General features: G+C 45.1%; 1 protein-coding gene across 1 annotated transcript in view; it reads left to right on the top strand.

Annotated features, from left to right (window-relative positions):
- The window catches only part of Cpne4 (copine 4), a 131,990-nt gene that overhangs the window by 75,996 nt on the left and 33,673 nt on the right, over positions 1–22,321 (top strand). The window contains exons 5-6 of the mRNA XM_042666020.1: positions 671–754; positions 3,059–3,148. Coding sequence (XP_042521954.1) covers positions 671–754; positions 3,059–3,148 — 174 coding nt within the window. The remainder of the gene's footprint in view (positions 1–670; positions 755–3,058; positions 3,149–22,321) is intronic.

Below are 22,321 nucleotides of genomic sequence, written 5' to 3'. Positions count from 1 at the left end.
TGATCACGCCCCTTCCCTTGTGCATTGTGCACGCCCCATTTGATAACATTTGATAGGTGTGACTCGCATACCCCACTCCACTCACAGAGGAGGAGAGAGAGATTCCAAGGTGAAATATTGCAAGGGTCACTCCATGTTTGCTAGTCTGCAGCCCCTGAGAAATTGAGAACCCAGACAGGATTAAATATTCAGGGATCTTTTGAACAACACAAAGATGCCCCTAGGAGAAACAGACAGAGAAAGCCAACAGACCGTCATAAAAAACTGACCCTGAAATGAAGAATGGGGGCCGAGTGGTTGGAAATCTTCTAGAAAGCCACCCTGACTAAGGTCAAGTTACCAGGGCCATTAGGATGTCCTTTGGAGAATACTAGTCATGGCTTGAGAGAAAGGTGTTAGCTTATGATATCTTTTTTTCTCTTGCCAGTCCTGGGGCTTGAACTCAGGGCCTGGGCGCTATCCCTGAGCTTCTTTTTGCTTACAGCTAGCACTCTACCACCCGAGCCACAGTGCCACTTCTGGCTTTTTTTATGTTTGTGGTATACTGAGGGAATCAAACCCAGGGCTTCAGGCCTGCTAGGCCACTGAGCCACCTTCCCAGCCTAGGATATCTTTTGTACGCAGTTTCTGGCGGGATGCAACCCAAGTTGTTGCCATCTGTCTGTTTTAGGATTTCTTCAGTAAATCTGACCCCTTCCTGGAAATTTTTCGGATGAATGATGATGCCACTCAGCAGCTCGTACACCGAACTGAGGTAAGAAGAGTCTTCTTTGGCCTTCCAGCTTGCCTGCTAAGGTGATGATTGACCTCATTGAACTATCACATATTAGTAATACTACAGTGTGTATATGTATATATATATATATACATAATTCTTATATATATATGTATATATGTGTATATATGCACATATATATACACACACATATATACACACATATGCGCATATATATACATATATACATACATATATGTGCGTGCGTATATATATTTATACCCTTCTTGGTATATATGCCTATATATGTGTGTATATATATATATATATATATGTATATATATATATATATATATATATGCCAAGAAGGGTATAGTCAGGCCATAAGGTAGGTTTTGCTGTTGTTGTTTTGTTTTAGTCAGTCATGGGGCTTGAACGCTGGGCCTGGGCGCTGTCCCTCAGCTCTTCAGCTCAAGGCGAGCACTCTACCACTTGAGCCACAGCACCACTTCCAGTTTTCTGAGTGGTTCATTGGAGATAAAAGTCTCACGGACTTTCCTTGCCGGGCTGGCTTTGAACCGTGATCCTCAGATCTCAGCCTCCTGAGTCTCTAGGATTTACAGGCGTGAGCCATTTAATGTGGCGAGTGTTTGCACTAGTCTACATTCTCACCAACGGTGTCAGTGTAGGAGTGTTGATCACACACCTCCACCCCCACCCCCTGCCCCTGTTGATTTTCCTCCTATATCCTGATACGTGTTTGTTGTTTGTTTTCTGAATGATTTCCATCATGATGGGCTGAGATGGAATCTTAATGTAATTTTGATTCGCATTTCCTCTTATGGCTAAAGATGTTGAACCATGTGCCATGCATTTATTAGCCATTTGTGCTTCTCTTGCTGCACGTTTATTGGATCTGTTTGCCTATATAGCAACTGGACCATTTCATCTTTTGCTGTTGCGTTGTTCTGAGCTCTTTGTAGATTATGGATATTAATGTTTGGCCTATGAAATGGCTTGTAAAGGTTGTCTTCCATACCAGACTCTGGGTAGGGTGGAAGGGGAAGAGGGGGTGGGATACTCTTGTCATCTTCTCTACTCAGGAGGCTGAGATTAGAGATTTGAGATTCAAAGCCAGCCTGGACAGGAACGTCTGCTAGAATTCCCAAGAAAGTCAACCAAGAGCACGAAGTTCCAAGAGTTTAAGCCGTGACACCAGCACGTGTGCACATACGCTTCCACACCACACACACACACACACACACAGAGCTAAACACATATTTGAAAATCCATAAGGAATTTCAAGTTGGAATTCTGACTTACTTTTTTCTTCGGTTTCCCAAAACGATGGCATGGAAGCCTCTTCACGTCTTAGCGTATAGACAGGGAATTAAAATAAACCCAACTCCATCCAGGAGATCTAATTTTCCGTCCCACTGTAACTCCATCATCCTCAGGGTAGCAGGAATCAAGACCCACGTGCCAGGGGACAGGATTCCTATGCTTTAAACCACCCCAAATACGTTGAATAACGAGTCTGCCATGTCATTCATGACCCCCCCGAATCCAGCACACGACTCTCAGGAAGTAATTGGGTTGGGTAGAGAAGTAATATTTCTTTTAGAAACGCTGAGGTTTTTCTAAGAGGAATATTACCTAAATGGAGTCATAAGAAAAAAAGAAATCAATAGGAAAGAATTTCATTTAGCTCTCATGTGAACATCCCTCAGAGCAGAGTCTGAAAGTAGGAGTGGGTGGAACCTAAGAATTTATAGGGTTTTTGGGGGGTTATTTTTATTTTTGTTTTTGTTTTGTCGGTCGTGGGGCTTGAACTCAGGGCCTGGGCGCTGTCCCTCAGCTCTTCAGCTCAAGGAGAGCGCTCTACCACTTGAGCCACAGCACCACTTCTGGTTTTCTGAGTGGTTCCTTGGAGATAAGAGTCTCACGGCCTTTCTTATCTACCCTAGCTTTGATCCAAGATCCTCAGATCTCAGCTTCCTGAGTAGCTAAGATGACAGGGGTGAGCCACCAGAGCCACCAGCATTGTCTCCCTAAATTCATCACCTAACGGCTGCTAGCTACCCTGTTTCCAGAACAGTTGTTTCCAGACTTATCGTCAGTATCCACGGTGGAAAACATTACCACCCATTATTCATGAAACAGCCCCCTGACCCAGCCAGGGACCAGATTTTCTCCTCCAGGTCCTGGTTAAGCCACGTATTCTAGACCACGGTTCTATTCACAGGCCACCACCATGGCTTCGCCAGCCTGTTCTTATGTGGAGATGTGAAAATGTCCAGAATCCACTCCTCCACTCACACATCTTCCTCTTCCTCTTCCCAGGTTGTGATGAATAACTTAAGCCCAGCCTGGAAGTCCTTCAAAGTCTCTGTAAATTCTCTCTGCAGTGGAGATCCAGACCGCCGACTGAAGGTCAGATGCCTATTTAAGAAATCGGATTTTTTGTGTGTGTGTGTGTGTGTGTGTGTGTGTGTGTGTGCGCGCGCATATATATATATATATATATATATATATATATATATATATATATATATATATATATATATATATATATATAGCTACTTTGGAAGCTGAGATTGGAAGATCGAGGTTCAAAGCCAGCCTGGGCAAGAAAGTCTGTGAGATTCTTAATTCCAATGAACCACCACCAGAAAACCAGAAGTGCTGCTGTGGCTCAAGCGGGAGAGCACTTGCTCTGAGCTGAAGAGCTCAGAGACAGCGCCCAGGCCCTGAGTCCAAGCCCCACAACTGGAAATAGACAGACAGACAGTATAGATAGATAGATAGATACATACATACATACATACATACATACATACATACATACATACATACGTAGAGTTTTCTTCTGCTAGGGAAAGTGATAATTAGGCAATAGCTGTGCTCTATCAACAAGTGCCCTAGCTTCTGATCAATACTACGGTCATAACTTCCTGGTATAACTGGAAGCTGTAAAAATGTGAAATATCTCTTGATCAATCATCGATTGTTGCATGACACACTAGGTCCAGATTTCATAGTTGAAGACAGTATTTTGTGGCAGAACAGAGATCTAATGGTTGAATGTGACATTTGTGTAGCCGATCGTTCTATATCTTGGCAAGTGGGGTGGAGCTGATCAGGCTGGCTTTGCTTTGACTTCCTCCAGCGTTTGTGGTCCAGTTGATGTAAGCCGGGTGGATCTACTTTGGGTTGGTTGACTGACATCTGGAATCATCAGGTGATAGGATCATACAGCTCTCATCTCGTCTCCTCTGAAAAGACGTCAATAAGTCTAGCTAACCTCCCTTCCAATACACGTGTACCAAAGGACACTCGCACCCAAGAATATTAATGCTGGCCAATTCTGCCATTCGTTCAGATCTGCTCCATGCGCTCATTTATAGAGCAGCTGATTTTGGTTTGCCGTGTATTTTTACATTGGAATTTGAATGAAGGCCAAACATTGTATTTGAGTGAGTGAGATGTCTTTTCATTGCTTTTCATTGGTTGGTCTGCCTGTCTGTCTGTCTGTCTCTCTCTCTCCCTCCCCTCTCCATCTCCCTCTTTCTATTTATTTTTTTTCCTTGAAGTTTTCTTGAAGTGAAAGAAACCAGACTGGTTTTCCAGCAGCGTTTCTCACTCTCTCGTCTTTGGTTATCAGTGGGGTGGAAAATTCTGTAGCGAGAGAGATGTTTGTTTAGTTTGGATTTTATTTTATTGTATTTTATTTTGAGATAAAGGCTTCAACCCTGGAACTCAGAATCCTACCTCCGCCTCCCTAGAGTTTGTACTACAGGCATGCATCACCATGCCTGGGTAGTTTTTAAACATAACTAAAGGTCAGAAGCTTGACTCTTTCTTTTTTCAATCACCTATATATGCTGAGCCTTACATTCCTGTGATAGGGAACACAGCTAAATACCTTAGATATTAATAGAGGATTCCAGTCTGCTACGGCAACCCTAGAAATAACAGTATACTACAAAGGTCTTCTGAATAACACGAGAAGAAAAACACACTTCTCCAGTAGATCTCAGGGATCTATTTGCTATTAGCGACTGAATGAACTTACTTACGATTTTACGGCATATTTGGGTGGAATAAAAAGCCCCGATCAAAAAATCATGACTTCACTTCTAAAACGCCGCGAGGTAAATTCCGCTGCCTTCGTTTTATCAAGGAGGGAGCTGAGGTTTAAAAATCAATATTGTCAAGTGCTATCTGAACACCCCCTTTATTGGGCTGCGGTGTCACAATTTTGTTACATCACGTTTATTAGGGGGAAAAAATCAATTATCTGGATAAGAATACCCCTTGAGTTTTTGAACCAAAATGTTTTATTTAATATCATTCTAACATTTAACTGGGGGACAAAAATGTATTTACCTAATATATTTCATAAAGTCAGAGACACTATCAATAATTTGATCTGTCATTAAGAAAAAAAAATTGGACTGGGAAGGTGGCTCAGTGGTAGAGTGCTTACCTTGCATGCATGAAGCCCTAGGTTCGATTCCTCAGCACCCCATAAGCAGAAAAAGCTGGAAGTGGTGCTGTGGCTCAAGTGGTAGAGCACAGAGATTATAGAATATTGGAAGTACAGAGTTTCACTACCTTATTATGAGATAGGGAATCACTTCTGTGCACTATGAGATGCGAAATATGAAGCCAGGCGCCGGTGGCTCACGCCTGTCATTCTAGCCACTCAGGAGGCTGAGATCTGAAGATCACGGTTCAAAGCCAGCTCAAGCAGGAAAGTTCGTGAGACTCTGATCTCCAATAAACCACTCAGAAAAGCAGAAGTGGTGCTGTAGCTCAAGTGGTAGAGTGTTTGCCTTGAGCTGAAGAGCCAAGGGACAGTGTTCAGGCCCTGAGTTCAAGCCCCACGACGGACAAATAAATAAACAACACGGGAATCAGAGAGCTCCCTGCATAGGACACTTCTAAAAGCTTGCTAATCTAGCAATTGAGGGTAAGGCTTCAGTGTCAGCCTGTCCCTCACAAAGTCATTCAACAACCCCTGCACACCTCCTCCCTATCTCTGCATAACTGGTACCTTATTGACCTTTATACATCAGCCCCGAAATGCAGCCTGTCAGAGAAATACCCCTTGGTGTTCTTCATTCTCCAGTAATTCTCCATTCTATCTCTCCATGTATCTCCCTCGTGGTGAACTCCCTGACCTCTATAATCACCTTTTTTTACTTAGCCATGTATTTGTGGTTTGTCTCCTTGACTGAAATCTGAGTACCAAGATCAGATTAACTGCTACCTTTTCAGTGCTGCGCATATATATACATATATATATATATTTCTATTTATTACTATTAGTGTATATTATTTATGCAAAGGTGTTTTATTATACCACCCTTATATATGCATAATGTACATCGATCAAACCCATCATCCCTATTACTATTCTCTATCTCCCTCCACATTTTTAAAAAGGTTTTTAGTATGCTATCTGAATATATACATCCATTAGACTTTGGTCATTGTATTTTGGAGGCTGGTATTGGGAGTTTGACTTGTGTTTCACCAGGTTGGTTTTCTCTAACTTTAGCCATACCTCCGGCCCTGATTTTTGTTGTTGTTGTTGTTTTCCTATTTTTGAGCTAGAGTCTTGCAAACCTTTCTGCTCCTATTGGCCTCAAGCCAAGATTCTTCCGCTCCCGGCTTCCCAAGGAGCTAGGATTGTGGACCTGAGCCTCCAGCACTCACTATATTCTTAATAAGTATCTGCTTAGGCTGGAGGCATGGCTCGAACAGTATAAATGCCTGCTGAGAACGCAAGCCCGGCAAACATAAGGCTCTAAATTCAAACTGTGATACCAGCAAAAAAGAAAGAAAGAAAGAAAGCAATTTTTAGAAAAGTATCTGCTTAGTGGGTAGGTAGGTGGGTAGGTGGATGGCTGGATAGATGAATGGATGGATGGATGAGTGGGTGCATGGGTAGGTGGATGGATGGGTGGATGGTTGGGTAGATAGATGGATGGTTGGGTGGGTGAGTGGGTGAATGGATGGATGGGTGGGTGGGTAGGTGTATGTGGGTGTGGGTGGGTAGGTGGACAGGTAGGTTTGTGGATGGATGGATAGGTGGACAGGTAGGTTTGTGGATGGATGGATAGGTAGGCAGGTGGGTTTGTGGATGGATGGATAGGTGAACAGAAAGTTTTGTGGATGGGTGAGGGGTGGGTGGGTGAATTACTGGATATATGTGAAGATTCTTAGTTTCATTAGTTAAGTTCTTTAGGAGACATACCCATCCATATTTTGATAGTACATGTGTTCTTTTGTATTCCTGTGTGGGGGGGGGAGATTCCCTCCTTCTAGTCTTTTTTTTTTTTACCCTTGCATACAATCTGCTCAATAATTCCATCAGAAATTTTGATCTAGGACGCTTCTTTTCAGTTAAGGCAAGTTTAAATTCACCTGTGGAAGCTTACCTTTCTTCCTCCGTCCCTCCCTCCCTCCCTCCCTCCCTCCCTCCCTTCCTTCCTTCCTTCCTTCCTTCCTTCACTTTCTCCCTCCCTTCCTTGCTTTCATCTTGGCCAAAGCCGACGCTGACAACATAGCTTCCGGATAGCAAAGGGTCCTAAATTCTTCTCAGAAAAGAAGAGGAAAAAGAAAAACAGCTCTGTGGGATTTTCCAAATGTCAGGTCCCTTTTGTTTTCCCTGGCATCACTTCCTGGATTTCTACTTAACTGCCTTTGAACAGTCTTTGAAATAGCAAGGACCAAGTCTAGGGTGAAGAATCATAAATCCCGGCTTACTTTTAAGCCATGAGATTTTTTTCCCCCCTCCAATGATGGAATCAATCAGGAGAAGGGGGAGACAGGGGGAGACAAAGAGGGTCTAATGAAAGCCTTTAAGTGGAGGAAGGAAGAAGGGTCCATCCTGCAGATTCTGATCCTCAGAACTTTCTCCACTAAGTATCTCCCCACGCTTCGCTTTCCTTTGCCTGAGCAGTGATTATTGCTGCACACCAGCCCGTGTGCCTGATTACACTGGCATTCAAAACACTTTGTGACAGCTCGTCTGATGGAAGAATAAAAATCACTAAATGGAACTTGTCAGAAAGAATTACCTCCTGCTCGCTAATCCACCCAAAGCCAGCCCTCCTCATTAACTCTCTCACAGTCCCTCCACCCCGCTACACAGACCCTTCCAGGCAGAAAATGCACCACACCACAATAGACCTTCAGGCAAAAATACATGAGCAGAGGGGCTGGGAAGGTGGCCTAGTGGTAGAGTGCTGGCCTAGCATGCACGAGGCCCTAGGTTCGATTCCCCAGTACCACATACACAGAAAAAAGCCTGAAGTGGCGTTATGGCCCAAGTGGTGGAGTGCTAGCTTGAGCAAAAGAAGCTCAGGGACAGTGCCCTGAGTTCAAGCCCTGGGACTGGCAAATTAATCATCATCATCATCATCATCATCAGAACAATGTTGTCAAACTTTAGCAACATCTGACTAATTCCCAATGACTCTCCTGCAGTTTCTCTGTGTCTTTATACCTGCCACCTGCTCATTTCTTTCTGAAACCAACACTCTTCTGCTCATTTCACTTTGGGTCTTCTTGCTTAACGATTCTTCCTCCATTGAAAGTATTTCAAAGCTACAAGGATGGTTTGGAGTCAACGCTCGATCAGGGATTTGCAACTTCAGTACTGCTCACATTGTGAGCTTATTTGATTCTGTTTTTTTTTTAAAATATAAATCATGTAAACATCATTATTACTGGTCTGGGAAGGTGGCTCAGTGGTAGAGTGCTTGCCTCGCATGCATGAGGCCCTGGGTTCCATTCCTCAGCACCCCATAAGCAGAAAAAGCCAGAAGTGGCACTGTGGTTCAAGTGGTAGAGCACTCACCTTGAGCTGAAGAGCTGAGGGACAGCGCCCAGGCCCAGAGTTCAGGTCCCACGAGTGACCAAAAAAAAATCATTATTATCATCATCATCAGTATTATTATTATATTTAAGTAGTTGTACAGAGGAGTTGCTACTTAATGTAGCAGTTTACAAATGCAATGCATCTTGGTCAAATGTCACCCCTTTCAACATTCTTGCCTTAGCTGAGCTGGGTAATTCTTGGCACTCAAGGACATTTAGCAAGCCTCTCTGTGCATGGAAGAACATTTAGTGAACCTCTGCCTACTTCCTAGACATAGCATTGCCCAGTCAGTACAAACTAAAATGTTTCCAGATGCTGGTCTAATGTCCCAAAGGTGGTGAAACTGTCCCTCTTAAGATCACTATACTAGCCAATTATGTGTATGCATGTGCACATGCACATGCACGCACACACACACACACAGCTGCACACTAGGATTGGGGCTTGAACTCAGGGCCTGTGCCTTGACCCTTGACTTCTTTTGCTCAAGGCTGGCACTCTACCACTTAAACCACCAGCACAATTTCCAGCTTTTTGGTGATGATGTAGAGGTAAGTCTCACAGACTTTTCTGCCCTGGACTAGCCTCCAACTCTGATCCTTAAAGCTCAGCCTCTTGAGTAGCTAGGATCACAGGCTGAGTTTAGGTGTTTTATCTCCAGAACAACATAGACTCTGAAAGGCTTCGGTGTAGAAGAGTTTGAGTTTGAGTTCTTGGGATCCATATTCTTATGAAATTCGGATTGAATGAGGGTTTGGCTGGGTGTAGGGAATCTCATTAGAAATCCTAGCAATAAGAGCTAATCACCAGACAGGAATAACCAGAACTCTCTGTCAGATTTGCCTATTGCATATAGAACATAGATGAGGGGAAAGAGAATTGATCCCTGATTGCCGGCTTGATCACATGGATAGAAAATGACATTATAACCTTAAGACAAAAACTGAAGATGTAAGCCGGGCGCCCGTGGCTCACGCCTGTCATCCTAGCTACTCAGGAGGCTGAGATCTGAGGATCGTGGTTCAAAGCCAGCCCAGGCAGGAAAGTCCGTGAGACTCTTTATCTTCAATAAACTACTCAGAATAAAAAGCAATTTTTAAAGCCTGAAGTGGTGCTGTGGCTCAAGTGGTAGATCTCTTTCTTACCTTGAGCAAAAGCAGCTCAGGAACAGCACCCAGGCCCAGAGTTCAAGCCCCAGCGCCGGCCAAATAAACGAGTCCATGTGTCTCTGTGATTAAATCATCAAGCTATTTATTTTTAGAGTTTTTTTTTAAACCTTTCAACCTTCATAACGTGTTACCCCTTGCAACAAGGCAAAAGAAAAGAAAAGAAAAGAAAAAAACAGTTATTTAAAATTCACACATACATCTTTAATATACATGCCAATTTGTTGTATTTGCTTTGACCTTTTGAGTTCCTATCTGAAAATTCCAAATTGAAAAGACTATTTTTAAAAGACCCAGCAGGGTTTGGGCACGCATATTCTATTTTCGTAAGGTGACATTATACAAAGTTAGGAAATTGACTGTGGACCCCTTTGGCTTATTTTCCTGTCTCCTTCCAGTGTCTCTGTAGGCTTTAAATGAACCTGGCAGTACAGAGATCGCTGAATGATGGAGGGTCGCCGTCCTTTTTTTTAAATTTTTCTTGTCAATTTTTAAGTGTTCTAAAGCGAGCATCTTCTATACTGTAGTTCAGCGCTGTTCATTCTTCAGTAAGAACCCATGCTACGCAGTCATTAAGTACGTATTAAAGATTGTGACTATAACATCTCACTTCTTGGCAAGACACACGGCCAGTGATCGCATCCGCTCTTCTTGACCACAAGAAGGCTAGAAATGATGGCTCCACTCTGAAATGAGGAAGAGAACATACGGGGAACCCGCAAGGGTACCCCCCTCGATCTTGTAGAGCTGAGATCTAGGGAGCTGAGATCTGAAAGAGCCTCAGATCCCTTAGAATCGTAACACAGAAAACTTTAAAGTATTCCAGACACTTACCTTTTCCCATCCCCAAAGCTCTGACCACCAAATGATTAGCCCTGGGCCACAAAACTGATTAAAAGCCAGGCAAGAAGCCGGGTGCTGGTGGCTCACGCCTATCATCCTAGCTACTCAGGAGGCTGAGATCTGAGGATCGCAGTTCAAAGCCAGCCTGGGTAAGGAAAGCCTGTGAGACTTATCTTCAATCAACCACCAGAAAACCAGAAGTGGTGCTGTGGCTCAAGTGGTAGAGCGCTCACCCAGGTCCAGAGACAGATAGACAGACAGAGAGACAGACAGACAGACAGACACATACATGGATACATACATACATACATGGATGGATGGATGGATAGATAGACAGACAGATAGATAGATAGATACATAGATACATACATACATGCATGCGTGCATGCATACATACATACATAGATGGATGCATGGATGGATAGACAGATAGATAGAAAGATTCTCAGATGGATAGATAGATGGATAGATAGATACATACATGCATGCATGCATGCATACATATATACATACATACGCACATATATAGATGGATGGAGGATGGATAGACAGACAGACAGACAGACAGACAGACAGACAGACAGACAGATAGATAGATAGATAGATAGATAGATACCTGGAAGGATGGATAGATAGATAGACAGAAAGATACAGGGATGGAGGGATAGATAGATAATAGACAGACAGACAGAGCTAATATATTCTACACTCATGATGAGAAAAAACTCTCCCACGAGATTTCCATTCCTTCCATCCTCTCTCTCTCTCTGTCTCTCTCTGTCTCTCTCTGTCTGTCTCTCTCTGTCTCTCTGTCTGTCTCTCTCTCTCGCTCTCTCTGTCTCTCTCTGTCTCTCTGTCTCTCTCGCTCTCACTCTCTCTATCTGTCTCTCTGTCTGTCTCTGTCTCTGTCTCTGTCTCTCTCTGTCTCTGTCTCTGTCTGTCTCTCTGTCTCTCTGTCTCTCTGTCTCTCTGTCTCTCTGTCTCTGTCTCTGTCTGTCTCTCTGTCTCTGTCTCTGTCTCTGTCTCTCTGTCTCTCTGTCTCTGTCTCTGTCTCTCTGTCTCTCTGTCTGTCTCTCTCTGTCTCTGTCTCTCTCTGTCACTCTCTCTGTCTCTGTCTCTGTCTCTCTGTCTCTCTGTCTCTCTGTCTCTCTGTCTCTGTCTCTGTCTCTGTCTCTCTCTCTCTCTGTCTCTGTCTCTCTCTGTCACTCTCTCTGTCTCTGTCTCTGTCTGTCTCTCTGTCTCTCTGTCTGTCTGTCTCTCTGTCTCTGTCTCTCTGTCTCTGTCTGTCTCTGTCTCTGTCTCTGTCTCTCTGTCTCTCTGTCTCTGTCTCTGTCTCTGTCTCTGTCTCTCTCTGTCTCTGTCTCTCTCTGTCTCTCTGTCTCTGTCTCTGTCTCTCTGTCTCTCTCTCTCTCTCTGTCTCTGTCTCTCTCTCTCTGTGTGGGTGCTTCTGCTTTCGTCCGGTCACAGGGGAGGGCCTGCACCTCTTCAGCAGGGACAGCAGGTGAGCGCGTGGTCTCGGCATGCTCAGAGGTGTCCCACCCCAGCGCCAGGCTCCCAGGCTAGAGAGCTCTGAGATGACCTTCCCTCCGTTCTACCGCTGGACCATGTGTCCACATCTGCCGGCCTTTATTTATTTGTTTATTTTTTGCCTACCATTTTTCCCCCTGGGATGCTGATACCCCAGCAGCTGTTGCCCATATGCTACCCGATTCCAGGACTTGCAAACGCATCAGTAACCAAACCCAGGAGCAGAGAGTAAAGGAGAGAAAAATGCTTCCTGTCCATGCTTGTCAAACCTAGTGCTGTGTAACTAGAATGATAGGGACTCTTTTTTGTTTGTTTGTTTGTTTGCCAGTCCTGGGACTTGAACTCAGGGCCTGGGCTCTGTCCCTGAGCTCCTTTGGCTCAAGGCTAACGCTCTACCACTGGAGCCACAGTACCACTTCTGGCTTTTTCTGTGTAGGTGGAACTGAGGACTTGAACCCGGGGCTTCATACATGCTAGGCAAGCACTCTACCACCCAGCCACTTTCCCAGCCCCTCACAGGGACTTTTGTGAACCAGAGTGGCAGACAGGACATATTGAGAATTAAAAACAAGAAAAAAAAACCCACAATAATTTAGATCCCTATTTAAGCAATTTCCAAGGCACCCAGTGTTTTTCAGAGCAACCATGAAGCTGGCGATGGAACCCGACACCGGCTTTCTAGATCTTTCTTCAACCTCACATACTGTGTACATCTTTTTTTCTTCTATTTGCTCAGTTCATTTCTGCTTCAAGTTACTGAAGTATATATCCCAGAGTCCCAGTGGGTTCATAGTTCTGTATCCACTGTGGCATCTTCAACAGGATCTCTTTCTAAACTCAGCCACAACATCTGTTAGGACTTGAGTCATGGCAAAGTTGTTGTTTTGTTTGTGTCGGTTGTGGGGCCTGGGCGCTGTCCCTCAGCTCTTCAGCTCAAGGCGAGAGCTCTACCACTTGAGCCACAGCACCACTTCTGATTTTCTAAGAGGTTAACTGGAGATGAGAGTCTCACAGACTTTCCTGCCCAGGCTGGCTTTGAACCGCGATCCTCAGATCTCAGCCTCCTGAGTAGCTAGGATGATAGGTGTGAACCGCTAGCACCCGGCTCACGGGAAAGTTTTTATGACCAGCTTTCCTAAGGACCTGGTAGGGTTAGGGCTATAACTTAAAGGGTAGAGCCCTTGTCTGGGAAGCACCAAGGCCCTGAGTTCAAACCCCACTATCAACAAGAAAAGTAAAGGAGGAGGAGGAAAAGGAGAAGGAGGTTTGGAGGAGGTTTATCTGTGATTTCTCTTTTCCTATTGATTCACTTTACCATCAAAATAGGTTGATGCAAAAGAATTCAAAACAATCCACAACAACAAAAGCCCCTTTGGACTGACTTATCCTTTAGGTTTAAGGAATTATATGTTTTTGTTTTTGTTTTTTTTTGGGGTCCGGTCATGGGATTGAACTCTGGGCCTGGGCGCTGTCCCTCAGCTCTTCAGCTCAAGGCTAGCGCTCTACCACTTGAGCCACAGCGCCACTTCCGGCTTTTTTCTTTTTGCTTATGTGGTGCTGAGGAATCGAACCCAGGGCCTCATGCATGCAAGGCAAGCGCTCTACCACTGAGCCACCTTCCCAGCCCAGGAATTATATGTTTTAAGAGAAGTGTAAGCAGTACACAGTATGAGAGATTTCCTTTTTTTCTTCTTCTTTTTCTATTTCCTCCCTTCTGTTTGTTTATGGCTTGTTACCTTTTCCCTGCGGAGTTTGTGCCCCGGAGTGAATCACAAACAGTGAGATCCTCGTTCCATTTCTGCAGTCAACCCCGCATCAGAAACGGGGTTCCTCTGCGGCTGCCGAAAAGAAAAGCCTGGCTGCCGGCAGGTTCTAGAACGTCCAGAGACTCTCTCTCTCCAAGGTCAGGATGTGAGCTGTGTTCCCCATTCCCAAAACTCTCCTCTGTGACGTTAAGAGAAATGACCTTCCCGAGCTGCAGCTGCTGAATCTAGAAAACAAACACAGCAAGGCCACACGCCTCTGTATGACTTGTTTTATTGTTGTTGTTTTTCTTGGTGGTCGTGGGGCTTGAACTCCGGGCCTGGGCTCTGTCCCTCAGCTCTTCAGCTCAAGGCGAGCGCTCTACTGCTTGAGCCACAGCGCCACTTCTGGTTTTCTGGTGGTTTATTAGAGATCAGAGTCTCATAGACTTTCCTGCCCAGGCTGGCTTTGAACCACGATCCTCAGATCTCAGCCTCCCGAGTAGCTAGGATGACAGGCGTGAGCCACTGGTGCCCAGCTAGGAGACATCTAATTTCAATACATCTTCTGTCCTTTCCATGTGGCGAATTCCAATGGAAACCCCAGGCAGTTTTAATCTTCCAGGGTTCCACCATTTTCTCCTCAAGGTTTGGGGCCTACAATAATTCTTGTGGCAATAAATTTCAATTCCAGTTCATCAGAGGCTTTTAGGGGGACGGAGGGGGGGTCAGTGTGACATTGCTTTTGTTCTCTTCTTCATTATCAGAGTACCTTTCCACTGAGCTGTACTTGTATGGTTGGAATCACTGCTTGCTGCGTCTTTGGCTTCGAACTCATTATTGGAAAGCCACCAAGACTTCAGGTTGTGTCTAACTCTTCCTTCATCCTTCTTGCTGATGAGCCCTTTTCGATTCCAGTTAATTTTATTCAGAGCCAGCATCACCTTTAGACCTTTTCTCTTCCTGTGTGTGGAGGGTCTCTTGTCCTAGGAGCATAAAATGATATTCACATCAAAACACTGGACACGGGAAAGAGCTCAAGCACAAGGACAGGAGCACAAACTAGTCTCTTCCTAGGTGTGACTCTCCTGTTAGCAGTATCAGCACCATCTACCTGGGAACCTGTTTTTTTGTTTGGTCCAGTCCTGAGGCCTGAACTCTGGGCCTGGGCGCTGTCCCTCAGCTCTTCAGCTCAAGGCGAGCGCTCTACCACTTGAGCCACAGCGTCACTTCCAGCTTTTTCTGCTTATGTGGTGCTGAGGAATCAAATCCAGGGCCTCATGCATGCAAGGCAAGCGCTCTACCACTGAGCCACCTTCCCAGCCCTGGGAAACCTGTTTTAAAAGAAACCAAAACCATGTAATATCTCAAGCAACACCCATGGTCCTACGGCAGTAGAAGATCAAGGTCAAGATTCGAGCCCAGGCTTTGCGATTCTGATTGGGCTGAACTTTGAGAATCTGTGGTACAGAGAAGTCCATGTGAAAATGTCAACAATGTATGTAAAGCACCTAGCACAGAGCTAGCATGTAGTAGGCCCTCAATAAATTGAAGGATGTCTTCCATAACCCTTCCATTCATTCCCAACTTCTTGCTTCCTGACCACCCTTACCACATACTCTCTCTCTCTCTCTCTCTCTCTCTCTCTCTCACACACACACACACACACACACACACACACACCACTGCTGAATCATGGTTTCAGGATCATCATCTATTCTATGAGGTTATTCTTTCATTAAAACATCCTTTAAGATGAAGGTCATTCTTGTTATCCCTTATCAGGAACTGAATAAGAAGATTCATTTTGTTTTAAATATATAAGCTGACTCACTCACTGGACTGAGAGCTAGGCGAGTCCCAAATTAAAAAGAAAATATCTAGGGTCCCAAAGTAATTTCTCATGAAGTCAAAGGTTCCATAGTTAAACGGAGTTATGGATTCGATCTCTCTAAGTTTTAAAACCATTCCAACGGGGCCGAGCACCGGTGGCTCATGCCTGTCATCCTAGCTACTCAGAAGGCTGAGATCTGAGGACCACAGTTCAAAGCCAGCCCGTGCAGGAAAGGCCATGAGACTCTTATTGCCAATGAACCATCAGAAAACAGAAGTGGTGCTGTGGCTCAAGTGGTAGAGCGCTTGCCTTGAGCTGAAGAGCTGAGGGACAGCGCCCAGGCACAGAGTTCAAGCTCCAGTATTTGTGCGTGCATGTAGTCACACACTTGCACACACACAGGGTGTATGCATGCACACTCACATACGCACTTTTGTAAACTAAAAACAGTAGCGACTAAGTCAATTGGAGTTCCACATTCCCCCCCCCCCACCACCAACACACACACAAAACTACCATTATTGCACAAACTTCTCAGTCAAACCGAATATTCCCAGAGGATAAAGGCAGGGGGTTGGTTAGAGGGAAGCTAGGAAAACATAAAATCGCTCCTTAAAAACCTTTTGCTCAGAAGTTTCTCCACTGATTCTATCTTTTCTTGGGAGTCATTAAATGAGCATATTACATATAACAATTACACAGTAGCTTTACCAAAAAAAATGAATTTAATTTCTAAAGGTTAAAGGTAGCTATATTGTTTGGGGGAGGAGAGTAGAAAAAAAGACGTTCCCCCCCTCCCCAAAAAAATGTGTCATTCTGCGTTCAGTTCTAATTTCCACAGAACAAGGGTCTTCGGAGGTCATCTAAGTAATGAGATTTATGTGCTAATTGTCAGACACACACACACAGAGTAAACCCTCAATCCACATCATTAGAAGCTAGGAAGGCTGGAGAGGAATTCAAGATTTAACTTCCAGATGACCTGACTTAAGTGCAAAGGGTCCTCAGCCTGAATGAGTCTTTAGCAGGGGCTTTCCTGGGCTGGGAAGGTGGCTCAGTGGTAGAGTGCTTGCCTCGCATGCATGAAGCCTTGGGTTCGATTCCTCAGCACCACACACACAGAAAAGGCCAGGAGTGATGCTGTGGCTCAAAGTGGTAGAGTACTCACCTTGACCAAAAAGAAGCTCAGAGACAGTGCCCAGGCCCTGAGTTCAAGCCCAAGGACAGGAAGGAAGGAAGGAAAAAAGGAAGCCTGTGTCTTATTTATTCATATCATCAGAGAGTAGCTCGGTGGAGACTCCAATTGATACACAAGTCTCTTTTTTTTTTGGGGGGGGGGTCTGGTCGTGGGGCCTGAACTCTGGGACTGGGCGCTGTCCCTCAGCTCTTCAGCTCAAGGCTAGTGCTCTACCACTTGAGCCACAGCGCCACTTCCGGCTTTTTTCTTATGTGGTGCTGGGGAATCAAACCCAGGGCCTTAAGCATGCAAGGCAAGTGCTCTACCACTGAGCCACCTTCCCAGCCCCTTGATACACAAGTCTCTTGATTGCTCACTTAACTCATTAAACGCCTTCCATCAGTCACAACTAAGAGCCGGTGAAGTGTTGTTACATGATTTCTGATCAATACCAACTAGGTTTAATACACATTTATTTGCAAGAAAGAGAAGGACATAAAGGATAGATGGGATTACAGTTCAGGTTTTTTTTTTTTTTGGTCAGTCGTAGGGCTTGAACTCTGGGCCTGGGCGCTGTCCCTCAGCTCTTCAGCTCAAGGCTAGCATTCTACCCCTTGAACCACAGCACCACTTCCGGTTTTCTGGTGGTTCATTGGAGATAAGAGTCTCACAGACTTTCCTGCTCAGGCTGGCTTTGAACCTGGATCCTCAGATATCAGCCTCCTGAGTAGTTAGGATGACAGGCGTGAACCACCGGCTCATGCTGGTGACCCTACTTCTAACCCGCTGTGCCAAATGAAAACACTTCTCCCATTAGAATTTTCATCCATTTAAAAAGCTGACACATCACTTCTCATTCCCAGAAACCCCTCTCTCTTTCAATGACATCCTTGCTGTACATCATCATTATGTTGATTTTTTTTTTCTTGTTGACTCAGCCAAACAATTACAGTCATTTTGGGTGTTCTGAAAACAGGGATCTGATAGCTGGCCCATCTCCCAGAAATCCTCTTTTCCGTGTGTTTTACCTCTTTGTCTTAGGGAAATCATCTCCCACCCATGATTGAACCAGAACAGCTGATGGGGGTCGTGGTGGGAGCTCTGCTGGGTGCTCACCCCCTTCCGCCCCCAAGAGAACATGGTAAAATGGCCATTCACGGCTTCTGTCCAAGGACAAGATTTGGTTGTGAGGCTCAGATTTACCTCCTACAGACCTCTGGAGGGAAACTGTGCCTCCAGGGTTGAAGACATTGCTTCTCTTGCAATATCCCAGCCAAATGCTGTCAGCCCCTCCTTCCCTTCCTCCCTCCCGTCGGCCTCTTCAACCTCAGCACCACTTGTCAAGGTCGTAGACTGCATTCCCAGAGAGGCTGGGAAAGTGGCTCAGTGGTAGAGTGCTCACCTCGCATGCTTCATTCCTTGGTATACCACATACACAGAAAAGACCTGGAAGTGGCGCTGTGGCTCAAGGGGTAGAGCGCTAGCCTTGAGCAAAAAAATAAGAAGCTCAGGGACAGCGCCCAGGCCCTGAGTTCAAGCCCCAGGACTGGCAAAAAGAAAAAGAAAAAAAGAAAAGATGCATTTCAGTTTCCCCATGCCTACCCTTCTCTCCCCACCCCCAAAAAACACAGTGATTTAATTATAAGAACTGCCAAGGGTATCCATTTAACCAGCAGATTCTCCCACTCCTCTCTTGGAAATTCTGATTTTTTTCTATGTCTTCGCTGGGACCTTAGTACTTACATAGATAATAAACATCTCTCCCTCCCCCTCTCCCTCTCCCTCCCCCCCCCTCTCTTGTAAGTCGTGGGGCTTGAACTCTGGGCCTGGGCGCTGTCCCTCAGCTCTTCAGCTCAAGGCGAGCGCTCTACCACTTGAGCCATGGCACCACTTCTGGTTTTCTGGTGGTTTTATTGAAGATAAGAGTCTCATGGACTTTCCTGCTCAGGCTGGCTTTGAACTGTGATCCTCAGATCTCAGCCTCCTGAGTAGCTAGGATGACAGGTGGGAGCCACTGGTGTCCAGATTCTCCTTCTCTTTTTTCATTCTCTCTCTCACTCTCTCTCTCTCTCCCCCTCTCTCTCTCTCTTTCTCTCTCTCTCTCTCTCTCTCCCTCTCCCTTGAAGTACTGCCAAAAGCAAGCAAAACAAAAAAAAAAAAAACAGAACAAAATAACTTTTGGGAAAGCCTGACTTAAGGTCAAAGGATCACAATTGAATGCCCTGGGTAAAATGGAATTGCAAAGAACCTGCCAAATAAATGATTTGTGCAGGGCAGAGAGAGAGAGAGAGAGAGAGAGAGAGACCCAAGGGTCAGCCACGGTCCATCTACTGGCAGCTCTGTTTCCAGATCTTTTGGCTGACCTAGATGACACGCCAAATGAAAATTCTCCCAGTCGCTGCTACACACACACACACACACACACACACACACACACACACACACACACACCGCTTACAAATCCCTTTTCGAGTCACACGTCAAAGCAACACCCTAGTTACCAGAGCATACAACCCACCTTGACAGAATGAACACAGGAACGGCATTTTCTTAGGGCTCCCGTTTTCCAATTTGCTCCTTTTCATAGATCAAAGCTCCAGAGAGCATCCTACAAAGCTAAGCTTCTAGATGAAGACAGCAAGATTCCTGTGGCTTTTTTTTTTTTAAGAAATGAATGTGGAAGAACTTGTGGTCATTTTGTGCCTGGGATTTTGGGGTCTTTAACCATCAGACCTAGACAAGTGCTTTTTTAAAAAATGTTTATAAAGGGGAGAGGTGGTCTTGGGGCTTGAACTAAGGGCCTGAGCTACTGTCCCTGAGCTATTTTTTTTTTCCTCAAGGCTAACACTCCACCACTTTGAACTACAGTTCTACTTCTGATTTTTTGGTGGTTTATTGGAGATAGGAGTCTCGTGGACTTTCCTACCTGGGCTGGCTTCAAACCAGGATCTCTTAGATCTCAGCCTCCTGAATCATTAGGATGACAGGTGTGAGCCACCAGCTGACGCATGGGGGAAAGCTGTGTACTGGTGGCTCACGCCTGTCATCTTAGCTACTTAGGAGGCTGAGATCTGAGGGTCGTGGTTCAAAGCCAGCCTGGACAGGAAAAGCTGTGAGACTCTCATCTCCAATAAACCACTCAGAAAATCAGAAATGTTGCTGTGGCTCAAAGTGGTAGAGCACCAGCCTTGAGCTGAAGAGCTGAGGGACAGTGCCCAGGCCCAGAGTTCAATAACTGACCAAAGGGTATGGGCGGGGGGGGGGGGGGGGGGGAGGAGAAGGAGGAGGAAGGGACTAGTATATGTGAATGGCCAATTGACTGACTGGCAATGCCTGTACCGGGCATTTGCAATCCTAGACTAAGTTGAATACAGAAGCCAAGAGTAAGGTGCAAGACCCTCTTTTATAACCCTAAGGACTTTATTACTTTCCCATGAAAGATACCTCTTGCTTCCAGCAAGACTCTGTACTTTGCTCAGTGGCCTCAGTATTCACACAGGTACAGAAGTTATCCCTGGTAACTTTTTATTTATTTATTTGCCAGTCCTGGGGATTGAACTCAGGGCCTGGGTGCTGTCCCTGAGCTTCTGCTCAAGGCTAACACTCTACCACTAGAGCCACAGTGCCATTGCTGGCTTTTTCTGTTTCTGTGGTGCTGAGGAATTGAACCCAGGTCTTCATGCATGCTAGGCAGGCACTCTACTAAGCCACATTCCCAGCCCTCTTTTTTTTGTTATTGTGTTGGTGGTGGTCATGGGTTTGAACTCAGGACCTGGGCATTGTCCCTGAGCTCTTTTCGCTCAAGGCTAGTGCTCTAGTACTCGAGCCACAATGCCTCTTCTGGCTTTTTCTAAGTGGTTTGTTGGAGATAAGAGTCTCACAGACTTTTCTACCTGGGCTGTCTTCAAACCACAATCTGCAGATCTCAGCCTCCTGAGTAGCTAGGATGACAGGCGTGAGCCACCAGCACCCAGCTTCTGATAACTTCTTTTCTTCTAGTAGCCATCCTACTAGAATGGCTCAAAAAGGAGTTATCTACCACAGCCTTTAGTGGGAGGAAAGTGTGGTGGAAAAGTAGAAGCTGCTCCCTTCACAGGTAAAGGATAGAAGAAAGAAAAGAAAAAAAAAAAAAGGAGAACTAGACTAGTGGCCAAAGGAAATAATATCATGAACAGTGAAGAGCCAAAATGAGAAAATTAGTCCAGACAAAATGGAATTCTGAGGTTCTCTCCTTGAGTTCAACTCCACCAAAGGAGTAAAAGAATCAAGCTAGAACCAGGAGCCGGTGGCTCACGCCTGTCATCCTAGCTACTCAGGAGGCTGAAATCTGAGAATCACGGTTCAAAGCCAGCCTGGGCAGGAAAAGTCCATGACACTCTTATCTCCAATGAACCAAGTGGCACTATGGCCCAAGTGGTAGAGCGCTCTCCTTGAGCTGAGGAGCTGAGGGACAACGCCCAGGCCCAGAGTTCAAGCCCCATCCCCCCGCCCCCAATAAATAATCAAGCTAGACAGCCAGACTGGACTTGAATATCAAGTGACTACCTTGCATGTAGATCTGAAAATCAAGTCTCCTAGAAATCCACAACCACCACCCTAGGCAGGAAAGTGCTGGAACCACCAAGAATTCACCCGAGCAAGTGTTCATACAGTATGATTGATTGTCCTGCCATCTTCTTTGTCCATCAATCGCGGTGCTAATTGCATGTTACTCTTGAGCATTATTATGCATGACGGCCTGGCCCACAGGGCTAAATGTAACGAACCTTAGCTTTCAGCTATGAAATGGGTGACAAAGCCACCTCAGAATTGATGAGCCTGGGTTTTCCCCCATCAAAGGCAATTTCTATCATCAAGCAGAATGGGCTAGCCCATCCCCCACCTTTCCCCAACGCATTGATTCACACCGATAGACAAGACACAGTGAACCTGTCCATATAGGAGGAATAGATGTCTTGGTTTTCCTTTTTATTTTGTTTAATCTTCTACGAAGTTGGGTGTGGTGGCTCACAACTGTAATCCTAGTTTATTCAGGAAACGGAAATCGGGAAGCTTAAAGAGTTCAAGACCAGCTCCAATCCCAAAACAAAAAAAAAATCAATCAATATATCAATAATCTATCAACTAATATATCGATGAATATGGTGGTGCAGACCTCTCATTTAAGCTACTTGGAAAACTTCAGTAGGGAGATGGTAGTCCTGGCATAAATATAAACAATGAGGGAAGTGAAAAAAGTAAAGCCCTTCATGGATGTTGGTCTTGAGAAAATAGAGATTTTTTTAGTATCACGGACATAAAGGTTAGAGGAAATGCTATTAGGAAAAAATGGAAACTAAGATGGATTTAGTTGACCCAACTATAGAAGGCCTCTTCTGAAGACGTTGAATCAACCATCCCTTGTTCCTCTGTACCTTGAACTC

This window comes from Dipodomys spectabilis, unplaced genomic scaffold (assembly GCF_019054845.1).
Source record: "Dipodomys spectabilis isolate Male_0828 unplaced genomic scaffold, ASM1905484v1 ptg000360l, whole genome shotgun sequence".
NCBI classification, from domain to species: domain Eukaryota; kingdom Metazoa; phylum Chordata; class Mammalia; order Rodentia; family Heteromyidae; genus Dipodomys; species Dipodomys spectabilis.
The sequence above is the reverse complement of the archived record's forward strand: the minus strand, read 5'-3'. Positions and strand labels throughout refer to the sequence as shown.